Here is a 21,102-nt window from a genome sequence, read left to right as displayed (position 1 = left end):
TGATTTTATGTGACTGTGATTGTACTGCTGAAGTTATACTTCACCTGTATACAGGATTCTGAACACTCAAACTGAAACTGTTTGGAGTGAGAAGATATTCAGTTTTTGAGATATTTTAATTTAAAAAGATGTTTTGTTATCGATAAATTTAGGATACATTTCATATGTATATCAAATTGATTAACTTGAACTGAAAAAATAGTCGTATTGCTTTGTACTTACATTTGCTCTTACCCAGCAGTTTAACTGATGATTCTCATCTACATCTATTCTTTTCATTGAGCGTGCAGTATTTTGTTTCACCAGCAGATTGTACTCATAGCTCAGGTTATCCACCAATATTAATTCCTCCTCTTGCCTGATCCAAAGCCTCTCAGATGCAACACACTAGTACCGCCCATCTCAATAAGATCCAAAAGCTAAATAACTAAATAAATAACAAAATAGTTATGTACTTCTACTACTACTTCTAATAGCAATATTCTGTTTAAATGCTTGAAGCTAAAGTCGTATTATGTGCCTATTGATCAAAACTAGCAAAAAAAAACAGCATAGTGGTACATGCTTTAGTTACTGCAAGTGTGCAGGAATGTGAGGGCTTTTAATCTTAATCCTGTAAATTTTTCAGAGGCAAAGCTGGTCGGGCCCCTACTTTCACCCAAACCAACACTCACACCCACACCCACAGCACCACACATACACATACGCATACACATACGCATACGCATACACATACACATACACACTCACCAATACCATCGCTAGGCTAAGGGTTCATTCCTGGAAAAAAAAAAAAAGAAAAAAAAAAGGTGTGTGTGCTAAATTTTTAATTTTCATGAACAGAAATTGTTTTGAATTTGGTTTGGCAACATTGTTTTTCATCGTCTTATTATTCAAAGTCTTATAGAAACAAGAATATAATAAGGTGGGTGTCACCAAATCTTCATTTCTACTAGAGCCCAGAACCATGTGTGTGGAATAGTGAGGTTAGCATCCCCTTTGAGAAAGAGGTTTAAATAAAGGAAAAGATAGGTTCTGTACTGCTGTGTACTATATCTGTAGCGTCAGGCTATAATGGTTTTCAGTAGGAAATACTTAACTAAAAAAAAAAAAATCCCTCATCCCCATGTCAAATGACCATCTTTGCAAACGTATGAGGAATCTAAATCCAATCACGGCAGAGATGTTCCTTTGTCTGGGTAGGGGTCTTTTTTATGATGTTAGCAAAACTAGTAATATTATGGCAGTAATTCAGATAATCTCGTCCCTTTTAGGTTTGTTTGGGTTCATAACCAAAACAAAAACCTCAATAACTGAATATTTGTTATTAAAAATGTGCGCCTGGTCTGGAGTAAGCTGTCTAGAGCTCCTCCTCCCATGGTCTTTCTTTCTCCCTCTTAGCATGCCTGTGGAATAAACTTGTGAGAGACCTTTTGTCTCTTTGGTTTGAAGTAATAGCTCTGCTCCCTGACAGCAGAATAGGGTAAGGGGTTCTACTTTGGGATCTGGAAAGATAAGGTTGCAAAACAAGTACAGAGACACTGGGGAGATGCACCGGGTATGTAAGTAAACTTCTTCAGTATTTCCTTTCTGATTTTAATCATTTGCATTTTTGCTATTCACCGCTTCACATTGTCATTAAAAGCTGATTTACTGTATTGACAATGTATTTAAATGTACCCAGAAAGTTCTTGATAATACAACATAGATTCAAGTCAAGACAGTAGACAAAGATTCTTTGGGAGGGAGTTTTAACCAAAGAAATTCACAGCTGTGATGATGAGATTAAAACAGATTAACAATACTAGTTAACACATATATACATTTTAATGATACTTCATTAATCCCTTGCGGGAAATTCGTTTTGTGCATTTAACCCATTGTGGATGAACCATCTAGCAGTGCCAGGGGAGCAGTTAGGGGTTCAGTGTCTTGCTCAACAACGCTTCGACACACTAGGAGGAGGCAGTAACAGGCAGTAACAGTAATCAAAATAGGAATGTTTGGTCCTAAGGACTAGCACTCTACTCCCTGTGCCACGCTGCCCCAGACAACACAATATGTCAATCGGCTCTTTGATTCTCCCAAATGTGGTCTCCCCATTTAGTTTTTGAATCACTGGACTGACAGCTAATAGCACTGTGAATGCATTTTCAATTGTTTTATTTGTCTAAAAGGCATATAACAGCAGTTAAAACAGTTAAAACAGATGTAAATATAAATGCCGGAGGGGAATCTGAAAGGCATGTTAAACAGTAGTTTCAAGTCAAACCAGTTCAACTATTGGTAGTGCAAACGTAAGGGGGAGCTAGGAAAAGGTTTGAACTGGATTGAACTTAACTTAAAATGACCAAAAATAATAATTTTGTGACCTTACAAATTTTTAATATCCCTAATAACTTTGGGATCAAATCCCTGGTGATCCCCCCAGAATGCCAGAATATGGACGTTTTTTGGGCATCTGAGAACATGTTTCAGATGTGATAAAGCTTCTTTTACCATTCTTGTTCTCGTTCTTGATCTTGATCTTGATCTTATTTTTATTCTTATTCTTATTAATATCCTCTTATTAAACAGCGGTCCTGATAAGCACTCCTGACATACTGCTAAAAACCGCCAGTTTCAATTCCAACAAACATGTACTGTTTGATCAATGAAAAAAACCTAGCTGAAATAGTGTTTGCTCAAGGATTGTCAGTCACTGTTTTGAGTATTTGGGAAGCTAATTATCGTTGAAATTTCCAAACATAACTCCCTCTCAAATGATCACTTTAGTTTGATAAAATTATTTTCAAAATGACATTGATAGAAATAAAATAACTTTGAAAAACAAATTGTCTGCATGGCCTTTTGCCAGTTCTTGCAGGGCTTTGAGATATATGAGGAGCAAATCTGTGCAGGATGGACAACAACCCTGACCACCGAGAGAAGATGCACAGTCAGGAGGCTCTCTGTGATGATGAAGATAAAGCAACACACTCTGCCGCCTACTCTCTCAAAGTATTTACATGATTTTTCACTCAACCGAGCACTATCTTCAATAATTTCAAGTTGGAAATTAATATATGGAGTAGAAAGTGTTCATGCAGCATTTTAAAATTACATATATACGCACACACAAACAAGGAAGCGAGGAAGGAGTGTTCGGAATCAGAGAGAGGAGAGAAGAGGAAAGGAAAAAGCCTGGGACTGATTGTAGGGACTTGAATATTGGGACTATGACAGGAAAACGTTGAGTTGGCTGACATGATGCAGAGAAGGAAAGTGGATATACTGTGTGTCCAGGAGACCAGGTGGAAAGGAAGTAAGGCTAGAATCTTAGGAGCAGGCTTTAAGTTGTACTATCATGGTACTGACAGGAAGAGAAATGGAGTAGGAGTTTGCTTGAAGGAGGAGTTTGTCAGGAATGTTCTGGAGTTGAAAAGAATGTCAGATAGACGTAAGAATTTGAAACTGGAAATTGAAGGTGTGATGCTGAAAGGTTGTTAATAGCTATGCCCCGCAGGTGGGATGTGAATTTGAAGAGAAGGAGAAGTTCTGGAATGAGTTAGATGAAGTGATGCAGAATGTCCCCAGAAATTGGACTGTGGTAATTGGTGCAGACTACAAAGGACATGTTGGTGAAGGCAATAGTGAGGATGAAGATGTGATGGGCAGATTTGGTATATGGGATAAGAACGCAGAGGGACAGACGGTGGTAGATTTTGCAAAAAGGATGGAAATGGCAGTAGTGAACACTCCCCCCCCCCCCCCCCCCCCCCAAAAAAAAAAAAACCAAAAAAAAAACAAAAACAGGAGCCCAGGGTAACTTATAAAAGTGGAGGTAAGAGCATGCAGGTAGACTACATCTTGTATGGACAAGGTAACCTGAAAGAGATCAGTGACTGCAAAGTAGTTGTAGGTGAGTGTAGCCAGACAGCATAGGATGGTGGTTTGTAGGATGACTCTGGTGACAAGGAAGATGAGGAGGACAAAGGCAGAGCAGAGGACAAAGTGGTGGAAGCTGAAAAGGGAGGAGTGTTGCATGGTTTTCAGAGAGGAGTTGAGAAAGGCTCTGAATTGTTCTTTGTCAAAATCAATAATATGATATATACATACATCCTCTTCTTTTTCTCCTTTTGACTTTTCCTCAGCGAATTTGTGAATCAACCTTCTCCATCTAACCCTATCCTCTTTATCCTCCTCTCTCACACCAACTACCTTCATAGCCTCTCTCACTAGGTCCATAAATCTTCTCATTGGTCTCCCTCGAGATCTCCTGCCTGGCAGCTCCAATTCCAGCATCTGTCTACCAATTCATTCACTATCCCTCCTCTGTACATGACTGACCTATCTCTGTCTGGCTTCTCTGACCTTCGCTCCAAAACGTCTAACATGAGCCGTGCATGATATCATCAAATACAATATAATACTTCACTCTGACTGTCTTTGAAATTCACATTACTGAACTTGATGACATTGGACTTGTTTTACTTTTCTGTGTCTTTTTCAGATGTTTGTTGTAGCTTTGGGCTTGGCAAACCTCTCCAAGACTTTGGCAGGGAGCTACGTGAAAAGCTCCATTACACAAATTGAAAGACGTTTTGAGCTTTCCAGCACATATGTTGGATTTGTCGATACCAGTTTTGAGATGGGTATATCAATTTTTCCCTTACCTTTAAAAGACCTTATCTAGTCTCGATCATGTCATCCAAAATCATTTTAACATTCTCAATTAAATCACTTTTTTATTCTCTTGTGATTGCACAGGTAACTTGTTGTTTTTAGCGGTGGTCAGCTATTTTGGTGCCAAGCTCCATCGGCCCAGACTTATCGCTGCCGGCTGCTTTATCATGTCTGTAGGAGCATGTCTCACTGGCATGACACACTTCTTAATGGGAAGGTAAAATATATTGGGTAGTGCCAGGTTTTTATGAAAATATAATCCTAAATATTACAGCATCTGTTTTCACAGATACAAGTATGATACAGTCGTCCATGCTTTCCAGAATGACACTGTGAACATAGCTGCCTGTGTCCATCCTCTGGAATCACAAAATCAGACATACATCTCAGAGAAAGACGATCAAAGTAAGGATCTGGGATCATTTGAGGGCTGTCTGTGGATTTTCATAAATTTGTGTGCTTAGAGGCACAAACTTAAACTCATGTAGTTACTTTCAATTGCTTTGATGTGCCATGATCCCCAAGTTAGTCAAGCTTTAGGGAAATTAATGCCCTCAGAATGGTCATAACAAATCTTTGTGATATTTCAACTACTCCTGAGATCAATTAAATGTCCAACAGCCTCAATTGGAAACCTTTGATCAGCTCAAAGCATTGCTGAAATATATTTTTGTGACAGGACCACAATCAGGGTTTTGTCTTGCATTGATTCAAATTTTTTCATCAAAAAGTTACATTTAAAGATAAGCACAAGCTTGTAATCTGTGCGCTATTTTGCAGATCCAATGAGACCTTGAGGCCCTATGGGGCCCTACTTTTACACTATGGAACCAGCTATTATATCATTTGTTGATTGGTTTCAATATTGCTATAAAAAACTCTTTTATAAAAATTGTGATATTCTGCGTGCACAGTCCACTGCTCATTTGCCCCCTGAGGTTTATTCTTATTTGAAGATGAGTTCCTCTGCTATTTAGTTGCTCCTGATACCAGCACAAGTTTTCTGGTATACAGCGAGAAGAAGGAGCCTGACGAGGTGCTTTGGCTGTAGTTGATGGTCAGACCCCCCCGCACCAGTAGTATGCTGGTATCATTTGAAAATGTACTGGCCTTCTCTAAACTATCCCTGGAATGCAGTGATCCTGTTCTGAGTCTTTCAGTTACTAATCCCCACTGCTGTATTCATATTGCACATTCTGAGTTACCATGTTCTGAACCTTTACCTCAGCTTTAATAATAGAGAGCAATTCTCCCTGCAAGAATTATATGGGTTGAAATGGACAAGAGGCGGGGTAAACCCTGGACTGGTCGCCAGTCAATTGCAGGGCCACATATATAGACAAACAACCATTTACTCACTCATTCATTCAGGGCAATTTTCCCATTTTTTCACTATTGACCTGCATGTTTTTGGACATTGGGAGGAAACCAGAGAACCTGGAGGAAACCCACACACACATTGGGAGAACATGCAAACTCCATACAGAAAGGTCCCCTGGTTGGAATTGAACCAGAGGACCTTTCTATGTGTTTTCTTTGTGCTGGGAAGCTGAAGTGCTAATCCCTGTGCCACCATGCCACCCTAACATGCTCAATTTGTGCAATAATTTTGCACCAGTTTGGCTTATTTGTAATGTTCCCTTTGTAATATTTACTGCTCATTTTAATTGGGGCTCTCCGTTAATGTTTCAAAATGTGATCCTGTTCAACACAGACAGCTCTATAGTATGGTATTTTCAAGGAGCAAAATTATAGCCTTTAGTATCCATGAACAGCATCGTTGTCATTTGGCACATTCACTCAGGCAAAATGCTAAACAAGGCCTACCTAACCGTTGAGAACTAAGCATGCAATCACACACCTGGGACAAATAGACAAATAGCGACTTTCAGACTATCATTTATAACAAAAGGAGTACATGGGAGCATTTTGGGAACACTCTTTTTGATAATATAACTTTGTTAGATGAATCAGTTTTGTGCCACATTTCTATTTAGCTTGTGGAAACGGGTCTGCTGCCAACATGTGGATCTACATCTTATTGGGGAATGCACTCAGGGGTATTGGAGAAACTCCCGTCACACCATTGGGCATCTCCTATGTTGATGACTACGCAAAAGCTCAAAGCTCTCCCTTCTACATAGGTAATTATTACTATTTATTTTCCTTCTGACCTATTCTTTTATATGTATCTGTTTGGGGACTGAATAGTCAATATTAAAAATAATTTCACCATTTAATTGGCAGCCAGTTTGCAGACCATTATGTTGCTGGGTCCCATGTTTGGGTATCTTCTTGGATCCTATTGTGCCACATTATATGTTGACATTGGATTTGTTGATATGGGTGAGTCTCATACATTTGAATATAGGTCTACCCAACTACTAAATCCGATTTTTTTCAAAATACTGTCAGTTAAAGATTAACTATAACAATAGTCTTGATTGGAGAACCCTGACTACGTGGGTAGAAAAGTTGATAAAAATAAAAAGTTGGTTTACCAGACAAATATGGTTCCTCGGCTATGGATACACTGAAATGAAATAATTGACGTCGGTTGGGTAATGTCTCACGTCACTGGCAGTTTACTGCAAGCTCACCGGGTTATTAAAGCAGACAAGTTATGGCAATCATATAAGTTTACTTCAAAAATCAAAGACCATTGCCATACATTTTCATTTGAAATCTGTCCTTGTGTTGTCTTGTGTCCCCTTTTTTCCTGTCACCCTCAGACAGTGTTACAATCACACCCAACGATTCCCGGTGGGTTGGAGCATGGTGGTTGGGTCTCTTAGTGTCCTCTGCTATGCTATTCATCTCTGGGATTCCATTCTTATTCCTGCCTCGGTCTTTGCCCAAAGAAGAGCAAGAAATAGATAAGCAGAATTCCGTTCAAGAAACTCCAAATAATACAGCAGTTGTCCACAATAAAGATCACAGCCAGGATCTTGGAGAAATTGCTAAAGGTACTTAATCATCGACAAATATTGTGTGGTATTTACTTTAGTTTCACTGGACCCAATAAGAATGGTCTTCAAATGTTTATGATTTGTCTTTGTCACAGGATTCCTTCCATCACTGAAGAAACTTTTGTGCACTCCTGCCTATTTCCTGTTGCTGTGTGGCAGCACTCTCAAGTTCAACTCCCTTGTTGGCTTGTTTACTTTCAAAGCCAAATATATAGAACAACAATTTGGACAGTCGGCATCAGCAGTCAACTTCCTCATTGGTAACAATAACAAAAAGCAAACAAAACAAAACACGTATGAGAAATTTTGCATTGTAGATTTATATTTGCTTTTATTAGTGTTACTTGTTGTAAGACCTAAAAAGGCATCCAAGTATTAAGTGAATAGAGAGACAATGTAGTTTCATATAGCAAGTAACGTTGTCTGGTAGATAGAGCTCTACCCACAAATCCGTTTGATGAAAATGAATCAATATGACTGAATATAACTCTCTTCCGTCAGAGTAAATGCAGAAATTCCTCTAGTAAGACTCAGTTTCAGTCAAACCGTTGGAAAGATATATCCTCTTTTGGAGGTGTTGGGGTTGAAAATAGCAGTAAAGACACTCTCCCAGTGTACAGAAGTGATAAAATCTGGCCCGAATGCAGTGACTTTGATATTGCAAGATAACAGCCCATGCAGTTTCGGCCCATATAAACCTCAAACCTTCAAACTCCAATTAGTCACTGACCTTGTGTAATAAAGTTTTGTTTTGTTTCTTTTAGGTTTGTTGAACCTGCCTGCAGTGGCTTCAGGTACATTTCTAGGCGGGGTGATTATGACGAGGTACAAGCTGAGTGTTGTGTCAGGAGCTCAGCTTTCTTTAGCCATGTCTTTCACAGGGTACCTTCTTATGTTGTTACATTTTGGTACAAAGTGCGACAACATTCCCATGGCTGGGCTCACAGTGTCATACAATGGGTAAGTGCAATACTTTGGTGTGCCAAAGTATGGATATCGGTAAATTTGAATATATATAAACCATAAGATATATCCTCTTCTATATTAACTGTTGGCGAAGGGCACTTCTGACCAGAAGGAGTTAATGTTATCAGATGGTGCCCTTTGATTATTGGGTGTTTCAACCCTGAGCACCATTCTAATGGTGGATAAGCTGTTGTAACCAAATTGCTGGCCACCTTATCCCCCTAGCTACGCGCTTAATTCCTCTCACCTGTTCTATAACAGTGGAGAGTGAACAGCAGGAGGAGGCTCTCTGCTGCCTGCCCATTCTGTGAGCAGTTATCTTTCATTCCCCTACCGACACACCGGGGGAAATCTGGGAAATCTGATTAATGTTTACCATGTTATTGACATCCTGATTGAATGTATCAGAAATCTCACAATAACCCCTGAAGCACAGCTCACGTGAACTATGATTCCTGATTTATAGGACACCCAGCTTATTTTATGACAAAGAAGCCCTAATATCAGAGTGTAACAGGGAATGCTCATGTTCTTTGGAGGAGTGGGATCCTGTGTGCTCTGACAGTGGAATCTCCTACATATCACCTTGCATGGCCGGCTGCCACAACTCCAGCGGATTTGGCAAAAACCTAGTAAGACTAATCCATTTATACACAAATCTCAATGTATTTGATGATTTTATTCACTGTTTTTCAATTTTTTCCTTTTTTATACTTAAAAAGTATTTTCTTGATTTTAGATTGAATCATCCATCATCTATTAAATCATCAGATTTGATACATTCTACACAGATCCTTCAGCAGAAAATTTCATTAGCATACACTATATTCTACTGAAATCTTCTTACTGAGGTATATCTTGCAAATTATCTTTGGGGATAAGCCAAGAGGACAGTTATTCTTACTATTTGATTAAGATGGGTTGACATTGTGCCAATCAATGGGTCCGGTTTGGCAATCAAAATGAAATTAGTGGCCAAACAAAATGGGGTTTGAAATAAATTCTATTTTGACATTAATAGGTTTTCAACAAAAGAACTAGGGCATTTCTTCAATGGATTGAAAAGGTCAACACTATTTTGTTTTTTCTGATTTTACAATTACATGACCAATATCTTGTTGAAACTTGACTTTTTACCCCTCATCTGAAAGGCCTCTTCAGTGTTCATGATTTTCAACGTTCTAATCCATGCTGTATTATATTTAGCCTTGTCTTCCTTGTCTCAAAAGTTTAGTCAGCACTCTTATTTCTTCTTCCGTCAGGTTTTTCAGAACTGCAGTTGTGTGACTGTCCCCAAACAGACTCATATCAGTACATCAGCAAAGCTTGGACAGTGTCCTCAAACCGAAGCCTGCAGCCACAGCTTCATTTCATACATGGCTGTATCTGTTCTGAGCTCTTTCCTCAATGCTGTGGGGATTACACCCGCTTACATGCTTATCATAAGGTTTGCACATACCTTCCTTTTCCGATGAATGCAAAGGAGTCAAGGTTAATAATTTAGTCAATAATGTAGTCAGTTTGACATTCAGCTCAACATATAGATTTCTCAAAAAAAAGTTGACAGAGCTAGGAAGAACATTAACGAACCATAAAGCACTTATGAAAAAACTGTCAACTACATCACATCTAATACAGTGCACACATCCAACTAACAGCTCTTAGGACCCTCTCTGACCTGTTGAATGTCAAAGATGCTAAAGTTAAACTGCTAGTGCATTCATTCAATAGTTCACAAAACAATTGTATTTTGACAACTGAATATTTTGACAAAAGCCTGTCTTTTTCCCAGATGCACTTCACCAGAGCTGAAATCCCTTGCACTAGGTATACAGACCTTGGTGTCGCGAGGTTTTGGTAAGCTAAATTTATACTGTTTGTGGAACTGCTTCCTTACATTTGATAATGATATCAATAATTTCTTAGTGTTCTCAGGGAGAAGATTGTACTCAAAGATGTAAACAAAAAATTTTCAGCTTGGGAAACAGAAGTTAATGTAGTCTTTGAAAATCAATGTGACAATGTGTGGTTTCTAGGTGGAATCCCAGCACCAATATACTTTGGTGCATTGATTGATTTAACTTGCCTGAAGTGGTCAACCAAAAAATGTGGCGGGCGTGGAGCATGTCGATTGTATGACTCTGACATGTACAGGTAGAATCTCAAGTGGAGAAAATTATTTCAGAAATCATGAATTGTTTTGCCTAGAAATCAATCCTGAAATTTATTTTTCCCTTCCTACAGGATTACCTTTCAGAGCCTTATCACTTGTCTAAGTGGCAGTTCCTTCTTCTTCCTAATTGCTGTAATTGTTCTCCTCAAACAACAGTCCTGGAAGCAAAAGAGGGAAGTAGAAGAGCCTCTGCCTATACCGTCAAAGGAAATTGAACTTCAGACTTCATCAAACCCCACCAACTACCAAACAAATGCTAATCATTGTATGACATCCAACAGTAACTGCAAACCCAAATCATATGGAAAGGTTACAAAGTTATTCATGGAGGTTGGAGACACAAATTGTGTAGACAGGAAAGAACAGGTTGCTGAAGACAACAGCGTCACATCAACATATCAGCATGTACACACACAGATTACGCCTCCCTATAATGACAGAGACAGCGTGCACACAGAAGTACCAGGTAAAGAAAAGGATCCGGATGAAATGACATAGATTTAACTGATTGTCAAACAGCAGCAAGGATGACCTGTGTATTTTCACAGTCCAGTCAAGATAGCAGTAAATCATTTTTTTGCCATTGAAGACCTTTGATTTGGTACCTTTTTTTTATGAATCAATATATCCTTGTAAAGCATAGTTACAAATACATGCTGTATTATTATAAATCACCTACTGCATTCATGTAGGGGATAAATCTTAGCCGTATTTACTGTAGGGGATAAAATTGTAGGGGATAAAATTGTTGGTGTCAGTCGGTGTCAATTGTATTGTAAATCCTCAAATATTGTTATGTGGGTGAGGTGTTGACTGTTCCTAAATATAAGTTGAAAATGACATAGCATTGAAACCTTCAAAATGTGTTTGTTTTAACATCAGGCCAAAAGTCCTTTGCGTGAGATTCTGTCTTTTGGGTATCCAGCAGGGATTTGAACTTTGAACCCATTTGTGGTTGAGGAAAACTAACAAAGCTGTACAAACGGGGACTGGGTGCTTGCAGCAAACAAAAGGATTTTACACTGCTCAGCATTCTGGGGGAAGTCTATAAAAATATTCAGCTTTTAGTTCGACCTCGAAGTCAAACAGGAAGACTGTCCATATCAGGAAACTTTTTTTTGTTTTTTACTGCTAACAATGTACGTAGCAATTATGTAAATTTTGTGTTGAAAAAGCAGTTGGTACTATTTTATTTTCTAATTTGGAGAAGGTCCTCACAAATGACCTGGCTTTGTGTCACGGAAAAATACAAATATAATATATAGAAGTGAAGTCATGGCCAATGTAAGGATTGAAAATATTGTTCTAAGACAGAGACATATTCTTTGTTACTGCATTCTATCACCATTAAAGCACTTTTTGTCACTCAGTCGTTTTCCCTTTTATGTATACATTTTTTTTGGATCGATAACTCACATCAGATTGCTTCCTTTTAAAAATCAAGTAATTATAACTTCCATCAGAGTTGTTGTTGCTATGCAAAAATGTCTCAATAGGAATGCACCAAATTAGAAGCTGTTTCTGAATGCGACATAGACAAGATCATGTTCAGGCAATGAGTGTTCCTATTTAGGAAATATGTAAGACCTTTGAAGATTCATGATTCAAAGCATTGACATACCTGTGAAATTCCTAATTTGCTGTTCAGTGCATTTGGATATGTACTGAGTGTGTAGGAGTCCTTGGCCAGGCTTTGTACAACCCCTGTCACCAGTTAGCCTGATTGACCAGGTGAATGATTCTATTTGGGGGTACCGGCACACCTGTGACTGATCAAGCCTTGTCAAGCATCCTCCACCATCAGATAGTGGTGAACATGTTCCAATCAATGCCTCTACTTTGGATCCGCTGGTCATTTTGTAGCCTCCGGTCTACCAAGAAGAGGGAGGTTGGCGGGCCACATCAGAACAGGTTCCTCTTCTCCACTTACTCCCTGCTACTCTACTTTTAAACTGTGACACATTTGGCCTCGCTGCACTCTGCACTAGCAGAGTCTGATCACTATCTGGTTCCACAATCAACATTAAAACTGCACGTCTGTCAGAGCCACGGAATGTTTCTGCCCCATATGGTAGACACTTACCCTGGATCACCCACAAGAAAAAGCCCTTAAGTTCCTAACTTCCGGACACCACTGTAAGCAAATATCCTTTGTCTTCCCCATGTCTCACTCACCCATAGTCCTTGGCTTAAGTTGGCTGCAACACCACAGCCTGCACCTTAACTGGTCTGAGCGCTGAGTCAAATAATAGTCCTCTAAGTGCCTTCAGAAGGCCGTCCCACCAAGTCTGCTGGTACTAACCGCCACTTGCCATATCCCCCAGGGAAAGGTTTTCTCCATAAACAGCAGGTCTTGAAATCGCCAAAAGCCCAAGGTCATAATTGGGCAATTATATCATGTTCCAGTTGTCGAATAAAATTTGACTTATTGATACCTTTTTGATACCAGTGATCAGCAAAAGGACCCCAACAGGAAGCACATATTGTTATTTGACAGAACGCAACAATTTTTTTAGTGACTTTTTCTTACAGATATTAAGATTGATCAGACATGGACAAGACCTAGCGAGTAATCTTTAGGTTTTGAAGTGGACCTCCTTATTGACAATAATGGCTTGATGATATGGTTGGGAGGACACTGCATAATTTACCAACACCCTAACAAGGGGCACTTACTGAATACAATAGAGACAAGTCGGTGCTCTTGTTCGAGTACTTGGAATGACATCTTGTATTAGGACTGGTGATTGAGGAAATGCTGAATTTCGAGCTTTCAAGATTTCCAATTGACTTCACCATGAAAATCACAACTCTTTTCCTACTTGTATTGAGCACTCACTGTATCGTCTGGCAGGACTTTATGACTCACTGATTTCAAGCGAATATGCAAGTTTCGGTGATCATGGCCTTTGTTGATAGCCTGCACGTTGGGGCTCCATAGGCTCCACTATGTCAACACATTGAAAATGATCGGAAGAAGACATACATATTAATTGGATTTCAGACAACTCTTTTGGAGAGTCATTGAACCTGCATTTTCAAAAGGAAAAGATTGGACGGGATCGAAAACCTTTGATTTGTTAGTAACCCCACCCAGTGCCCCCAGTAACACCTACTGCATGCAGTAAATCAATTGATGGCAAATGTTTGGGTAACAATCAAAACACATTTCCATGACTTGTTGAGAGAACAAAACTGAGCATTGAAAGAATGAAAAGCGCAATACCTTGTGGATTCTGTTTGGCATGTGAGGGAGACCTTCCAAATGAAAAAAACTGGCTTGATTATATGCTTTGGGGAAACTGCATCATTTACCAACACCCCAACAAGGAGCACTTACTGAATTCAATTGAGACAAGTCAGTGCTCTTGTTCAAGTACTTGGAATGATATCTTGTATTTGGATTTGGTAAATGCATAGTAAAAACTAAAATGCTTAGTTTCAAACTGGTAATCAGATGTATGACCAGGTGTCCCCAATATTACCCCAACATGTAGCACTTACTGCATTCAGTAACTCAAGTGAGTGCAAATGTTCAGGAAACACTCAAGACGAATTGTCAGTTCTTTGGGGTAAAACTCTTCTCGATAAACAGCGGCAGCTCTGGATATCTAAAACAGTCCACTGTCAAAAATAAGCATTTATATCCTGTTCCCAATGTCTGACAATTTGATTTTTCATATCTGACAAGCTGAAAATAAGCTCACATCAGTGCTCGGCAAAACTGCCCCAACAGGAGACACATACTATTACTTGACCAAACTCTGTTTCTTTTTGGAATTTCACGGACAGATCTTTAGTGAACTAATCAGAAAAAACAAGACCGAGCGATTTTTCTTTGGGATTCAAGGTGGACATCTTTGCTGACAATTATGCCTTGATAATATGTTCAGGAGGGAACTGCATCATTTACCCAACACCCCAACAAGGAGCACTTACTGAATTGAATTGAGACAAGTCAGTGCTCTTGTTCGAGTACTTGGAATGACATCTTGTATTTGGATGTGATGGTTGAGAAAATGCTTAAATTCAAAAGGTAATCAGATGTATGACCAGGTGTCCCCGATATTACCCCAACATGTAGCACTTACTGCATTCAGTAACTCAAGTGAGTGCAAATGTTCAGGTAACATTCAAGACAAATTGTGAAGTTTTTCTAGGAACAGCAGCAATTCTGGAAATCTAAAATAGTCCACTATCGTAATTGGGCATTTATATCCTTTTCCCAATGTCTGACAAATTTGCTTTTTCATATTTGACAAGCTGAAAATAGGGTCAGATCAGTGCTGCGCAAAACTGCCCCAACAGGAGACACATACTATTACTTGACCAAACGCCACCCTTTCTTTTAGGAATTTTACTGACAGATCTTAAGTGAACTGATCAGAAAAAAACAAGAGCTAGCGATTTCTCTTTTGGATTTAAAGTGGACCTCCTTGCTGACAATTATAGCTTGATAATATGTTCAGGAGGGACCTGCATCATTTACCAACAACCCAACAAGGAGCACTTACTGAATTCAATTGAGACAAGTCAGTGCTCTTGTTCGAGTACTTGGAATGACATCTTGTATTAGGATCTGGTGATTGAGAAAATTGTTTTCGGAGATGTATGACCAGGTGTCCCCAATATTACCCCAACATGTAGCACTTACTGCATTCAGTAACTCAAGTGAGTGCAAATGTTCAGGTAACATTAAAGACAAATTGGGAAGTTTTTCTAGGAACAGCAGCAATTCTGGAAATCTAAAATAGTCCACTATCGTAATTGGGCGTATATACCCTTTTCCCAATGTCTGACAAATTTGCTTTTTCATATTTGACAAGCTGAAAATAGGGTCAGATCAATGCTGCGCAAAACTGCCCCAACAGGAGACACATACTATTACTTGACCAAACGCCACCCTTTCTTTTAGGAATTTTACTGACAGATCTTAAGTGAACTGATCAGAAAAAAACAAGAGCTAGCGATTTCTCTTTTGGATTTAAAGTGGACCTCCTTGCTGACAATTATAGCTTGATAATATGTTCAGGGGGGACCTGCATCATTTACCAACAACCCAACAAGGAGCACTTACTGAATTCAATTGAGACAAGTCAGTGCTCTTGTTCGAGTACTTGGAATGACATCTTGTATTAGGATCTGGTGATTGAGAAAATTGTTTTCGGAGATGTATGACCAGGTGTCCCCAAGATTACCCCAACATGTAGCACTTACTGCATTCAGTAACTCAAGTGAGTGCAAATGTTCAGGTAACATTCAAGACAAATTATTAGTTTTTTGGGGGTAAAAGTTTTCTATATAAACAGCGGCAGCTCTGCATATCTAAAACAGTCCACTGTCAAAGGAGGGCATTTATATCCTTATACAATTGTCAGACAAATTTTGACTTTTAAATACATGACAGGCAAACAAATTTGGTCTGATCAGTGATCATATGCTTTGGGGAAACTGCATCATTTACCAACACCCCAACAAGGAGCACTTACTGCATTCAATTGAGACAAGTCAGTGCTCTTGTTCGAGTACTTGGAATGACATCTTGTATTAGGATTTGGTGATTGAGAAAATGCTGAATTTCAAAATGGTGTTCGGAAATGTATGACCACGTGTCCCCAATATTACCCCAACATGTAGCACTTACTGCATTCAGTAACTCAAGTGAGTGCAAATGTTCAGGCAACATTCAAGACAAATTGTGAAGTTTTTCTAGGAACAGCAGCAATTCTGGAAATCTAAATTAGTCCACTATCGTAATTGGGCATTTATATCCTTTTCCCAATGTCTGACAAATTTGCTTTTTCATATTTGACAAGCTGAAAATAGGGTCAGATCAGTGCTGCGCAAAACTGCCCCAACAGGAGACACATACTATTACTTGACCAAACGCCACCCTTTCTTTCAGGAATTTTACTGACAGATCTTAAGTGAACTGATCAGAAAAAAACAAGAGCTAGCGATTTCTCTTTTGGATTTAAAGTGGACCTCCTTGCTGACAATTTTAGCTTGATAATATGTTCAGGAGGGACCTGCATCATTTACCAACAACCCAACAAGGAGCACTTACTGAATTCAATTGAGACAAGTCAGTGCTCTTGTTCGAGTACTTGGAATGACATCTTGTATTAGGATCTGGTGATTGAGAAAATTGTTTTCGGAGATGTATGACCAGGTGTCCCCAATATTACCCCAACATGTAGCACTTACTGCATTCAGTAACTCAAGTGAGTGCAAATGTTCAGGTAACATTCAAGACAAATTATTAGTTTTTTGGGGGTAAAAGTTTTCTATATAAACAGCGGCAGCTCTGCATATCTAAAACAGTCCACTGTCAAAGGAGGGCATTTATATCCTTATACAATTGTCAGACAAATTTTGACTTTAAAATACATGACAGGCAAAAAAATTTGGTCTGATCAGTGATTATATGCTTTGGGGAAGCTGCATTATTTACCAACACCCCAACAAGGAGCACTTACTGAATTCAATTGAGACAAGTCAGTGCTCTTGTTCGAGTACTTGGAATGACATCTTGTATTAGGATTTGGTGATTGAGAAAATGCTGAATTTCAAAATGGTGTTCGGAAATGTATGACCACGTGTCCCCAATATTACCCCAACATGTAGCACTTACTGCATTCAGTAACTCAAGTGAGTGCAAATGTTCAGGTAACATTCAAGACGAATTGTCAGTTCTTTGGGGTAAAACTCTTCTCGATAAACAGCGGCAGCTCTGGATATCTAAAACAGTCCACTGTCAAAAATAGGCATTTATATCCTGTTCCCAACGTCTGACAATTTGATTTTTCATATCTGACAAGCTGAAAATAAGCTCATATCAGTGCTCGGCAAAACTGCCCCAACAGGAGACACATACTATTACTTGACCAAACTCCGTTTCTTTTGGGAATTTCACGGACAGATCTTTAGTGAACTAATCAGAAAAAACAAGACCTAGGGATTTTTCTTTGGGATTCAAGGTGGACATCTTTGCTGACAATTATGGCTTGATAATATGTTCAGGAGGGAACTGCATCATTTACCAACACCCCAACAAGGAGCACTTACTGAATTCAATTGAGACAAGTCGGTGCTCTTGTTCAAGTACTTGGAATGACATCTTGTATTTGGATTAGGTAAATGCTTAATTAAACTAAAATGCTTAGTTTCCATCAGGCAATCAGATGTATGACCAGGTGTCCCCAATATTACCCCAACATGTAGCACTTACTGTATTCAGTAACTCAAGTGAGTGCAAATGTTCAGGTAACATTCAAGACGAATTATCAGTTCTTTGGGGTAAAACTCTTCTCGATAAAAAGCGGCAGCTCTGGATATCTAAAACAGTCCACTGTCAAAATTTAGCATTTATATCCTGTTCCCAACGTCTGACAATTTGATTTTTCATATCTGACAAGCTGAAAATAAGCTCACATCAGTGCTCGGCAAAACTGCCCCAACAGGAGACACATACTATTACTTGACCAAACTCCGTTTCTTTTAGGAATTTCACTGACAGATCTTTAGTGAACTAATCAGAAAAAACAAGACCTAGCGATTTTTCTTTGGGATTCAAGGTGGACATCTTTGCTGACAATTATGCCTTGATAATATGTTCAGGAGGGAACTGCATCATTTACCCAACACCCCAACAAGGAGCACTTACTGAATTCAATTGAGACAAGTCAGTGCTCTTGTTCGAGTACTTGGAATGACATCTTGTATTAGGATCTGGTGATTGAGAAAATTGTTTTCGGAGATGTATGACCAGATGTATGAGTACCAGATGTATGAGTTAAGGTGTGTGTGCGTGTGTGTGTGTGTGTGTGTGTGTGTGTGTGTCTGTGTGTGTGTGTGTGTGAGTTTGTTTAGGTGGGGGGGGGGTCGCGGACAGGGAGTACCAGGGCCTCGAGCGGATGAGCTGAGAAGCGGAGGATGGAAGCTGCCCGGCCTTGATTCGCTTATGTCCAGCGGTTCGGGAATTCCAGGGCCTGAAGCGGAGAAGCGGAGGAGCAGAGGAGCGGAGGTAATGTTTCTTCTCTCAGAGGCGGGGAAGCTTGTCATACCTGGTCATACAAGGTATGACAAGGAGCACTTACTGAATTGAATTGAGACAAGTCAGTGCTCTTGTTCGAGTACTTGGAATGACATCTTGTATTTGGATGTGATGGTTGAGAAAATGCTTAAATTCAAAAGGTAATCAGATGTATGACCAGGTGTCCCCGATATTACCCCAACATGTAGCACTTACTGCATTCAGTAACTCAAGTGAGTGCAAATGTTCAGGTAACATTCAAGACAAATTGGGAAGTTTTTCTAGGAACAGCAGCAATTCTGGAAATCTAAATTAGTCCACTATCGTAATTGGGCATTTACATCCTTTTCCCAATGTCTGACAAATTTGCGTTTTCATATTTGACAAGCTGAAAATAGGGTCAGATCAATGCTGCGCAAAACTGCCCCAACAGGAGACACATACTATTACTTGACCAAACGCCACCCTTTCTTTTAGGTATTTTACTGACAGATCTTAAGTGAACTGATCAGAAAAAAACAAGAGCTAGCGATATCTCTTTTGGATTTCAAGTGGACCTCCTTGCTGACAATTATAGCTTGATAATATGTTCAGGAGGGAACTGCACCATTTACCAACACCCCAACAAGGAGCACTTACTGAATTCAATTGAGACAAGTCAGTGCTCTTGTTCGAGTACTTGGAATGACATCTTGTATTAGGATTTGGTGATTGAGAAAATTGTTTTCGGAGATGTATGACCAGGTGTCCCCAATATTACCCCAACATGTAGCACTTACTGCATTCAGTAACTCAAGTGAGTGCAAATGTTCAGGTAACATTCAAGACAAATTATTAGTTTTTTGGGGGTAAAAGTTTTCTATATAAACAGCAGCAGCTCTGCATATCTAAAACAGTCCACTGTCAAAGGAGGGCATTTATATCCTTATACAATTGTTAGACAAATTTTGACTTTTAAATACATGACAGGCAAAAAAATTTGGTTTGATCAGTGATTATATGCTTTGGGGAAACTGCATCATTTACCAACACCCCAACAAGGAGCACTTACTGCATTCAATTGAGAAAAGTCAGTGCTCTTGTTCGAGTACTTGGAATGACATCTTGTATTAGGATTTGGTGATTGAGAAAATGCTGAATTTAAAATTGGTTTTCGGAAATGTATGACCACGTGTCCCCAATATTACCCCAACATGTAGCACTTACTGCATTCAGTAACTCAAGTGAGTGCAAATGTTCAGGTAACATTCAAGACGAATTATCAGTATTTGTCGGCATAAGTTTTCTTCAGTGGCTTGTACTCTACGGTAATTGTCAAATATTCTTCCAAATTCTTGAAAAGCATATCTTAGCTGACCATACAAGCACCGACAGGCATTTCTGAACAGCCAGGGCTCCCTGTTCATGTTGTTGACAAATTTTTACAAACTTCAGTAAACTGTATCAGAGGGTATAATACTTACCGCGGCTATAGCATTCATATGCTCCAAAACATTCTGGGGAATGCATGACCAGTTTCCATTTGATGGCAATGCCTGGCAAGGATGATCACCATATCCCTGGCTCATCCAAGATCTTTGTAGGAAGATGGAATTGTACATCTGGTAAGGAAATGCCAGACTTAAATACAATTTTGAGTATCTCATCTCTGACTCCGCCTTCGAGCTTTCAAGATTTCCAATTGACTTCAAATTACCATGAAAATCACAACTCTTTTCCTACTTGTATTGAGCACTCACTGTATCGTTTGGCAGGACTTTATGACTCACTGATTTCAAGCGAATATGCAAGTTTCGGTGATCATGGCCCTTGTTGATAGCCTGCACGTTGGGGCTCCATAGGCTCCACTATGTCAACACATTGAAAATGATCGGAAGAAGACATACATATTAATTGGATTTCAGACAACTCTTTTGGAGAGTCATTGAACCTGCATTTTCAAAAGGAAAAGATTGGACGGGATCGAAAACCTTTGATTTGTTAGTACCCCCACCCAGTGCCCCCAGTAACACCTACTGCATGCAGTAAATCAATTGATGGCAAATGTTTGGGTAACAATCAAAACACATTTTCATAACTTGTTGGGAGAACAAAACTGAGCATTGATAGAATGAAAAGCGCAATACCTTGTGGATTCTGTTTGGCACGTGAGGGAGACCTTCCAAATGAAAAAACTGGCTTGATTATATGCTTTGGGGAAACTGCATCATTTACCCAACACCCCAACAAGGAGCACTTACTGAATTCAATTGAGACAAGTCAGTGCTCTTGTTCGAGTACTTGGAATGACATCT

General features: G+C 39.3%; 1 protein-coding gene across 4 annotated transcripts; it reads left to right on the top strand.

Annotated features, from left to right (window-relative positions):
• Positions 1 to 1,424: 1,424 nt before the first annotated feature.
• On the top strand, positions 1,425 to 12,120 carry slco1e1 (solute carrier organic anion transporter family, member 1E1). Of its 4 annotated transcripts, none has more exons than XM_086146154.1 (15): positions 1,425 to 1,558; positions 2,858 to 3,000; positions 4,493 to 4,634; positions 4,750 to 4,882; positions 4,955 to 5,070; positions 6,663 to 6,809; positions 6,913 to 7,011; positions 7,398 to 7,631; positions 7,730 to 7,894; positions 8,399 to 8,594; positions 9,067 to 9,232; positions 9,863 to 10,047; positions 10,393 to 10,457; positions 10,637 to 10,754; positions 10,845 to 12,120. In XM_086146154.1, the coding sequence occupies exons 2-15, from the start codon at positions 2,902 to 2,904 to the stop codon at positions 11,269 to 11,271; spliced, it is 2,292 nt and encodes a 763-aa protein (XP_086002280.1). In that variant the 5' UTR covers positions 1,425 to 1,558; positions 2,858 to 2,901; the 3' UTR covers positions 11,272 to 12,120. The 4 variants fall into 4 exon arrangements, with proteins under 4 accessions (XP_086002280.1, XP_086002279.1, XP_086002281.1 ...); XM_086146153.1 differs by having other exon boundaries at positions 1,425 to 1,562; XM_086146155.1 differs by lacking the exon at positions 6,913 to 7,011 and having other exon boundaries at positions 1,425 to 1,562.
• The last annotated feature ends 8,982 nt before the right edge of the window (positions 12,121 to 21,102 follow it).

The sequence above is a fragment of the Fistularia commersonii genome, chromosome 5, assembly GCF_037954325.1.
Source record: "Fistularia commersonii isolate RoL2024-O1a breed Wild chromosome 5, RoL_Fcom_v1.0, whole genome shotgun sequence".
In the NCBI taxonomy this organism is placed as follows: Eukaryota; Metazoa; Chordata; class Actinopteri; order Syngnathiformes; family Fistulariidae; genus Fistularia; species Fistularia commersonii.
This window is presented reverse-complemented; position numbering and strand designations above follow the sequence as displayed.